We start from the raw sequence: 9518 nt of genomic DNA, 5'->3' as shown, positions 1-9518 counted from the left end.
AAAAAAAATATTTATTTATTACATTTTTATACCACCCAATAGCTGAAGCTCTCTGGGCGGTTCACAAAAATTAAAACCATAATAAAACAACCAACAGATTAAAAGCACAAATACAAAATACAGTATAAAAAGCACAACTGGGATAAAACCAGGCAGCAAAAATTGATATAAGATTAAAATACAGAGAAAAAAAAGGGGGGGGGAATTAAGAAATTTGAAAAGTTTCTTGGAATCCATTTTTTTTTGTAATTGGATTTTTGATTTTTTGAAATACGTTTTTGCTGTTTTTCATGAGTGTGACTTGCTTTCTGCTGTCGTCTTTATTGTGCAACTTATTTTTTGGCAAATTTATGCCTTTTGTAGGCAGTCTGTTATAGTTAGTCACCAAACCAAGGGCCTCTTTTCCAGATCCCAGCCAAAGATTTTTGCAAATTTCCGCCAGAATAGTTAAAAGTTTATTGCACTCAGCCAGAAAATATTTTATATTTTCAATGTCCTCCGTTAGCGTAAAAGACCAAAAATTAATGAGGTTTGTGGTTGTCTGAGAAAGAGCTGTCTGACATAGATGGAAGGGGAGAAACATTATAGTGCTTCTCGCCTGTGTGGACAGTTTGATGCGCTTTAAGATGCGCGCTCTGAGTGAAACTCTTTCCACATACTGCACAGTGATAAGGCTTCTCGCCTGTGTGGATTCTCTGATGGTTTTTAAGGTTCATGCTGCAACTGAAACCCTTTCCACACTCAGAGCACTGAAAGGGCTTCTCACCTGTGTGAGTCCTTTGATGCAGCTTAAGGTGGCCGCTCCGACTGAAGCTCTTCCCGCACTCTGAGCATTCATAGGGCTTCTCCCCTGAATGAATTCTTTCATGTCGCTTAAGGTCAGAGCTGCAAGCGAAACTCTTATCGCACTCTGAGCACTGATAGGGCTTCTCCCCTGTGTGGATTCTTTTATGCAAGTTAAGGTTCGATTTGCAACTGAATTGCTTTCCACACTCCAAGCACTGAAATATTTTCTCTTCTATGTCGGTTCTCTGACATTTGGTAAAGTGTATCTGCTGACCCTTGACATCCTCAGAAAATTCCCACGGTCTCTCCGCATTGTGAATATTCCTTGTACTTCCTTCAAAACATTCTTCTAGTACTGGAATTTCATGGATATCTAACCCTTCGATAGAGATGGATTTGTTTCCCCATTTCTCTTCAACTTCAGTTTTCCTCCTCTGGTGTACGCCATTTTCATCGCTCTCCCTGCAATCAGCTGAAAGAATAAAAAGAGGAATGTTCCTGAAATCACAGAACAAACTCAATGCTTTGCTGATTTGATTAGCAGGATAAAGAATTACTTAGTGGGGAGGAAAATGCTTCCAAATTTTTTAAATATCCTCCGATGATCAATAGAACCTATTACACACATACACACATCTATCTATACAGAGAAAGCTGAACATATGTGTGTGTATTTGTATCATAGAATCATAGAATAGCAGAGTTGGAAGGTGCCTCTTAAGGCCATCGAGTCCAACCCCCTGCTCAATGCAGGAATCCACCCTAAAGCATCCCTGACAGATGGTTGTCCAGCTGCCTCTTGAAGGCCTCTAGTGTGGGAGAGCCCACAACCTCCCTAGGTCACTGATTCCATTGTTGTACTGCTCTAACAGTCAGGAAGTTTTTCCTGATGTTCAGCTGGAATCTGGCTTCCTTTAACTTGAGCCCATTATTCCATGTCCTGAACTATGGGAGGATCGAGAAGAGATCCTGGCCCTTCTCTGTGTGACAACCCTTTAAGTATTTGAAGAGTGCTATCATTTCTCCCCTCAATATTCTCTTCTCCAGGCTAAACATGCCCAGTTCTTTCAGTCTCTCTTCATAGGGCTTTGTTTCCAGACCCCTAATCATCCTGGTTGCCCTCCTCTGAACACGCTCCAGCTTGTCTGCATCCTTCTTGAATTGTGGAGCCCAGAACTGGATGCAATACTCTAGATGAAGTCTAACCAGGGCCAAATAGAGAGGAACCAGTACCTCACATGATTTGGAAGCTATACTTCTATTAATGCAGCCCAAAATAGCATTTGCCTTTCTTGCAGCCATATCACACTGTTGGCTCATATTCAGCTTATGATCTACAACAATTCCAAGATCTTTCTCGTTTGTAGTATTGCTGAGCCAAGTATCCCTGATCTTGTAACTGTGCCTTTGGTTTCTATTTCCTAAATGTAGAACTTGGCATTTATCCCTAATAAATTTCATTCTGTTGTTTTCAGCCTAGCAGTCCAGCCTATCAAGATGATTTTGAAGTTTGTTTCTGTCTTCCAGGGTATTAGCTATCCCACCCAATTTTGTGTCATCTGCAAATTTGATTAGCGTTCTGTATGCCTGGAAATTATAACCCACTTCAAAATGAGACACTTAAATGTTTGCAAAGTAATAGGTCTTGATGTACAATCAACTGGATTTAAAAAAAAAACAACCAGCACTTTTTTTGTGCATTCCAGTGTTCGGGGGGAAATTCAAAACAAATCCAAGGTATTGGCCTTATCCAGAGGGGTTCCGTTCCTTACCTAGAGAGGCCAGGATCCCATGATTCTTCTCCATGAATCCCTTGTGCAAAGCCCTCTGGCCTGGATCCAGCAGCGCCCACTCCTCAAAAGTCACCAGAGCCTGAAAGAAGAAATCGCTTTAATGCAACAAACCAAAAAAATCTGTAAACGTTGGTTGGAGCTTCTTCTGCAGGATCTAATGCTACATTGTAGATCACAAGCTGAATATGAGCCAACAGTGTGATATGGCTGCAAGAAAGGCAAATGCTATTTTGGGCTGCATTAATATAAGCATAGCTTCCAAATCATGTGAGGTACTGGTTCCTCTCTATTCGCCCCTGGTTAGGCCTTATCTAGAGTATTGCGTCCAGTTCTGGGCTCCACAATTCAAGAAGGACGCAGACAAGCTGGAGCGTGTTCAGAGGAGGGCAACCAGGATGATCAGGGGTCTGGAAACAAAGCCCTATGAAGAGAGACTGAAAGAATTGGGCATGTTTAGCCTGGAGAAGAGATGATGGAGGGGAAACATGAAAGCACTCTTCAAATACTTAAAAGGTTGTCACACAGAGGAGGGCCAGGATCTCTTCTCGATCCTCCTAGAGTGCAGAACACGGAATAACAGGCTCAAGTTAAAGGAAGCCAGATTCCAGTTAGACATCAGGAAAAACTTCCTGACTGTTAGAGCAGTCTGACAATGGAATCAGTGACCTATGGAGGTTTTGGGCTCTCCCACACTAGAGGCCTTCAAGAGGCAGCTGGACAACCATCTGTCAGGGATGCTTTAGGGTGGATTCCTGCATTGAGCAGGGGGTTGGACTCGATGGCCTTAAGAGGCACCTTCCAACTCTGCTATTCTATGATTCTATGACCATCATTCAAAGCTTTCCTATCAGTCACCTTGGACAGGAGCAAAAGAGAAAGGGGCAGGTTTTATTTCAGGGCCAGAGAGCTGTGTAGGTGAACAGAGGCACCCAGGACTCCCCTACCTGTTCCGGCAGCCCAGAAGCTGCATTTATTCCACCATAGAAAGGAGGCCTAGAAGGAACCCCCAGTTTCGGTTCTCCGTCCCTGCAGGACGTTCCATTTCCTATGAAGAAGGCAAAGACGGCAGGAAGAGACGTTGTACTTCAAAAGCAGTTTGCACGTTTGTTCTCTGAGCAGAATCAGGCTTTGTCCACATTACGAAACAACTTTTCTGAACAGCTTAGAAAGCTACTAGAGAAAAGAATCTCTCTCCCCCGCCCCAAAATCCGGCTCAAGAAGATCATGCAGTTCAGGCGTAATTGAGGGAGGGAGGCTGTGGCGATACCCACCTTTCTGTCCCTTAGGTATGTCTGGAGTTTGTACGTCTAGTGAGTGCAGAACGTTTGACTGAGTGGGCGCAGCTAGTGATGCAGTGAGAGAGAGGGAGGGAGGAGTATAAAAAGGTTGGCTGAGGGGATTGTGAGTTTTAGTCTGGGAGTTTTAGTCTGGCTTGTGCTTCATGAGAATGTTTGGTGTGAGGAGTGAGAAGAGATAGAATTTTAAGGGACTTGGGATTGTTGTTTTGAATATAAAAACAGGCAGGTTTGATCTAAATTGAAATACTAAAGATTTGTGAAATTTCAATAAACTTTGTGTTCTGGGCGACAGACGCTGGCATGTAAACCATGAGCTCTGGTTTTTCTCACAGTTTTTCTCACGGTAATTGTAAAACTGCCCTGCAGCTTCTGAAATATGAGTCTTGTATAGCAAGGGCAGCCAACAAAAGACTCAAGGTTAAAGATTAAAGGAAGAGAAGAGAAAAGATAGTGAGGGAGGAAGATAATTAATCAGAATCAGAAACTCTCCTGCCGCCATTTACATACGGCGGGGGTCTGAACGTTTGTTAAAATTACTGTTGATAAACTCTTGCTTTGTTGTTTGTTGTTGTTTATTCGTTCAGTCGCTTTCGACTCTTCATGACTTCATGGACCAGCCCACGCCAGAGCTTTCTGTCGGCTGTTGCCACTTAGTTTGTTTAAAAGACTGCCTGTGCCTGTCTTTTACCAATTTCCAGCCAAGCATAATATATACTTATTAAGTATAATATACTTACCACATATACTTTCTGTTCTGTTACCACAAACCACGCGTCACCTCGGATTTATTACCTGCTCTATTACACAGTGTAAAAACATCTAACAATACACCTGCAGTTCAGTAGCTCAGTAATAGAACCTATTTCCCAAAACCCTTTACCTTTTTTCCTCACATATAGGGGAGAGGTTGCGTTGGTTTTACCCTTTCCTCAGGCTTTTCAAGAGGTAGTGTTTAGCTTGAGAAGGGTGTGCGAGGCAAGGCCTTCTGGGTGAGGTCGGTGCCGTTGCAGAGACCATGGTGAAATATATCCCACTAATCCTTACCCAGTGAGGAGGGTCCGCCATCAGCCTCCTGTAAGATCCATGTGAACAGCGGCCTCTGTGTGGTGCCCGGCGGAGCCTTCTCTGTCTCAGGGAAATCTGTGCATGCTTTGGCCAACATCCCCTGGACCTGGAACAGGAGGGAGGATCCCAGGCAGAGAAGAAGAATTAGAGAAGGAAAGAAACGGATCAGGTTTGCGTTCCCGGGTTCCTTCTAAAGATGATCTATATTACAACTGTACCTGGAACAAGGATGTTACCCAGGGAGGTTGTGGGCTCTCCCACACTAGAGGCCTTCAAGAGGCAGCTGGACAGCCATCTGTCAGGGATGTTTTAGGGTGGATTCCTGTATTGTGCAGGGGGTTGGACTTGATGGCCTTGTAGGCCCCTTCCAACTCTGCTTTTCTATGATTCTATGAGGAAACCAGACAGGGAAGGGAGAATCATCTGTCAGGGATGCTTTAGGGTGGATTCCTGCATTGAGCAGGAGGTTGGACTCAATGGCCTTGTAGGCCTCTTCCAACTCTGCCATTCTATGATTCTATGAAGAGGGCCTCAGAAATGGGGGGGAAAGGGTCAGGTTTAGGCCGTGGCCTGCGGTTTGCCAATCTGTTTGCATTCTGCTCTCCTCCCAAAGCTATTCTACCTTCCAAGCCCTGCAGTACGTTTTGTCAGGGGCACACATTGGGATCGGTGGACTGGGGCTCATAGGACTAGAAATACCCTCCTAAAATCCACCAGGAGAAAAGGCAGAAGCTCCTAGACGTTCCTTGACACTCAGCATCTTTGGTGCCTACAAATGCTATCATTGTTTTGCTGGGAAGACTCTGCTGGTGGTCAAAGAAGGGTCCCCTCCTTCCTTAAAACATCACAAACCCAGTCAAGTGTCCCGTGACCCTCTGCTCTGCACATTAAGGACAACAATCTATAGAGGACGTGCAAAAAGAAGAAGTTGAGACACTGGTGGAGAGTTTTAAGAACGAGTTCCCTGGGAGCTCACCTGCTCTTTGTCCTCTGCCTGGCTCAGGAGGAAGCCTTCTGCCAGGGCCACTGCCTGGGAACTGGTCTCCGCTCCACATTCTCTGACCCAGCTCTCCATCTCCGGGGGCAGGACAGCCAGGAACTGCTCCAGGATCACCAGGTCCAGCATCTGAGCTTTCGTGTTCCTTTCTGGCTTCAGCCACTGGCGGCAAAGGTGGTGGAGTTGGCTGCAAACCTCTCGGGGTCCCTCGGCCTCCAGGTAGGAGAACCCTCTGAAGCCCTGGCGCTCCGTGTCTGAGCTGGTGCTGCTCCCAGGCTGGTCCTCCTGCACTCTTCCTTCCCAGGGCTCTGCACGGCTCCCTTCCTGGATGGTACGGGGGATGCTTCTTTCCTCAGCACCAGCAAAGTCTTCCTCTTCCATCTTAATTCTCTTCTCCATCTCTGCTACCCACAGGACTCAAAGCATCTCCTTGCTTTGAGCCAATTTCTTTCTTGAGGTAAGGACTGCTGTAGAAGTATTAAAATGCACAGTTGCATTAATTAGATAGAGCAATGGCTAACGTAATACCTGGGACCTGCTTCAAATGAGTCCCTACAATCCACAGGAATCAGACTTGTAGTTTCCACCCACTCTTAGACATCAACACAAGAAGAGCCCTGATGCTGGATCAGACCGAGGGTCCGTTTAGTCCAGGACTCTGTTCACCCACTAGCCGACCAGCTGTCAACCAGGGACCCACAAGCAGGACGTGAGTTCAACAGCACCCTCCTGCCCATGTTCCCCAGCAACCAGTGTATGTAGGCCTCTGATCCTGGAGGTAACACATAGCCATCACTATCAGTAACCGTTGATAGTGAAGGATTTTTCCCTTCATTTGAGATTTTACTGAATATGTGTAAGAGTGGAGTTATGAGAATGTGTTGGCTTTTGGGTGCATAGAATGGCTTTAAATGGATGAAGAAATGATGGGGTTAATGTTTTAATATTAAGAGGGCAAGTCGGAGTGCAAACAGTGTAGATACTTATTTTAGGAAAGTCCTGATGACATAGGATTGGGAAATATGATATGATATTCCTCGAAGACATTACTCGTAAGAAGTTGTGACTTCTACCAATTGTATATTTTCCTGTTAAAAGAACTGAGTAAAAGGTCCAAGGTGATGCAACGGCAGAGTTGTGGTTTAGAAAATCCCCGCGACCAGAAGAACAGAGAAGTAAACCAGACATTTGACCACAAGAAAGTAGAGGTCATGTCCAGCTTTGGGATAAACAAGTGCGTCAGAAGGGATGGAACATTCTGGAAAGAGGATGATCTACTGATAGTGCTATATAAATAAATAAATAACAACAACATTTCTCATGTGGTCAGCATTAACCACAGCTAGACACGGTTAAGCTAACCACAAAGCCCAAAGTGTCATCTGAACCAGAGATTAAAGGAAAGAATAAGGATCCTGGTACTTAGTAACTAAATACAAAAGAGGGAGAGGAAGCAAAACGAAATGCAGTGCATGCCTGGCACCATAACAGCCTTTTGGCCTCAAATGAGATTCACTGCAGGCGATGAATCCTCACCGCTTCTGTCCCTCCCAGGCCCCCCTCCCTTTTCTCCAGCCTTCCCTTCCTGGGATCCCCTAATTATGGGGAGGGGAAAAGATGCAAAGTGTGGGTCACCTGGAGGGACCCAAAATGGGTCAGCCACCTGGGGGGGGGGGCAGGAGGGCTCTCCCTCTCCCCTCCCACCCTCCTCCCCAAACCTGCCCTTGGCTCCCTCCCTTCTCTGCTCCTGACCTGGGGGGGGGCTCTTTCCACCCACTCCACACACACCCCGGGACCCCCTTGCATTTTTCAATCACCTGCATTTTGCTCTTTCCACCCACCCCCCGGGACCCCCTTGCATTTTGCAATCCCCTGCATTTTGCTCTTTCCACCCCTCCCCTCCCCCCTGGGACCCCTTTGCATTTTGCAATCCCCTGCATTTTGCTCTTTCCACCCCCTCCCCCCCCCCCGGGACCCCCTTGCATTTTGCAATCCCCTGCATTTTGCTCTTTCCACCCCTCCCCTCCCCCCTGGGACCCCCTTGCATTTTGCAATCCCCTGCATTTTGCTCTTTCCACCCCTCCCCTCTGGGACCCCTTTGCATTTTGCACCCACCTGCATTTTGCTCTTTCCACCCCTCCCCTCCCCCCTGGGACCACCTTGCATTTTGCTCTTTCCACCCCTCCCCTCCCCCCTGGGACCACCTTGCATTTTGCACCCACCTGCTCCTCTGCAGGGGGAAGAGAGGCTGAGGTTGCAGACACCCTGCAAACCCCCCAGGAGGTAGGAAGTGAGCGCATTCAACCAGCCCTTGCTCTCCATGGGCCGCTCTAGGAGCACCGGACTCGTTCCCTTTAACCCTTAGATGGACGCGGCACAAAAGGGCTACAGAGCTTCTTCCAAGGGCTCCTTGCAGAGACACAGGGACCAGGGAGGGCTTTTATCCTCTGGTGGAGCCCGAAGAGATGGGATGGGATGTCAGCAGCATTGAAACGCCCACTGCCCTCCGCCTCTGGGGCAGCCCCTCTCCCCCCCCGCATGAACCCCCTTCCACCCCCAAATATCTCCTTCCCTCTCTGCCGCTTCCCATCACTTCTCTCTCCTCCCTCCTGTCCCGAAGGCAGTATTATCCCTGTGAAAGCAAGCAGTACCGCTTCTCCCACTTGTGTGCACATGAGGATGTCAGAAGAGCCCGGAGGCTGGATCAAACCAAGGGTCCGCCTAGTCCAAGCGCTCTCTTCACACAGTGACTGACCACCTGTCTACCCACAAGCCACAGCACCCTCCTGCCCATGTTCCCCAGCAGCAGGGGCACATAGGCCTACTGCTGCTTATTAGATTGTAAGCCTATGCGGCAGGGTCTTGCTATTTACTGTTTTACTCTGTACAGCACCATGTACATTGATGGTGCTATATAAATAAATAATAATAATAATAATAATAATAATAATAATAATAATAATAATAATAATAATAATAATCCTGGAGGGAGCCCATCACCATCATACTAGAGGCCTTCAAGAGGCAGCTGGACAAGCATCTGTCAGGGATGCTTTAGGGTGGATTCCTGCATTGAGCAGGGGGTTGGTCTTGATGGCCTTGCAGGCAGCTTCCAACTCTGCTATTCTATGATTCTATGATCAGGAGTAGTAGCCATTGATAACCTTCTCCTCCACAAATGTAATAAGGAATATAATAAGGAATAATAAACCACCCAGAGCGCTCCGGCTATTGGGAGGTATAGAAATGCAATAAATAAATAAATAATAAATAAAATAATCACCATTGAGCCTGCAAGTAACCAGAAACAATCAGAGCACAGATTGTATCCACAGGGTGCTGTTTGCATTTGGAAATCCCACTTTGAGAGGGTCCCAGTCTTGAAAGCAGCCTAAACATATTGATGGTGAGACAGACAGGGCAGTGAGTGAGCTGTGTGGGGACGAAAGAAAAGAGTTGTAGGAAGGAACAGTAGCTCAGTGGTTAGAGCACCTGCCTTGCGTGCGGAAGGTCCCAGGTTTGATCACAGAATCATAGAATAGCAGAGTTGGAAGGTGCCTACAAGGCCATCGAGTCCAA

The 9518-nt window shown here is 46.7% G+C and overlaps 1 protein-coding gene across 2 annotated transcripts; it reads right to left on the bottom strand.

The window, feature by feature from the left end:
* Nucleotides 1-204: 204 nt before the first annotated feature.
* Nucleotides 205-8204, bottom strand: LOC134396466 (zinc finger protein 239-like). Of its 2 annotated transcripts, XM_063122989.1 has the most exons (4): nt 8162-8204; nt 5919-6406; nt 4922-5048; nt 2635-2658 (listed from the first exon to the last, which is right to left on the bottom strand). In XM_063122989.1, exons 2-4 carry the CDS (start codon nt 6336-6338, stop codon nt 2642-2644), a joined length of 564 nt encoding a protein of 187 aa, XP_062979059.1. In that variant the 5' UTR covers nt 6339-6406; nt 8162-8204; the 3' UTR covers nt 2635-2641. The 2 variants fall into 2 exon arrangements, with proteins under 2 accessions (XP_062979058.1, XP_062979059.1); XM_063122988.1 differs by lacking the exons at nt 4922-5048; nt 5919-6406; nt 8162-8204 and adding exons at nt 205-1258; nt 3524-3670 and having other exon boundaries at nt 2559-2658.
* Between the last annotated feature and the right edge of the window lie 1314 nt (nt 8205-9518).

The sequence above is a fragment of the Elgaria multicarinata genome, chromosome 3 (assembly GCF_023053635.1).
Source record: "Elgaria multicarinata webbii isolate HBS135686 ecotype San Diego chromosome 3, rElgMul1.1.pri, whole genome shotgun sequence".
Lineage (NCBI taxonomy): Eukaryota > Metazoa > Chordata > Lepidosauria > Squamata > Anguidae > Elgaria > Elgaria multicarinata.
This window is presented reverse-complemented; position numbering and strand designations above follow the sequence as displayed.

Coding starts and splice junctions, on each gene's coding strand:
- LOC134396466 (XM_063122988.1), bottom strand. CDS start 2,592: ATGGAGAAGAATCATGGGATCCTGGCCTCTCTAG. Junction 1,259..2,558: donor TGGGATCCTGGCCTCTCTAG/GTAAGGAACGGA, acceptor TTATTCTTTCAG/CTGATTGCAGGGAGAGCGAT.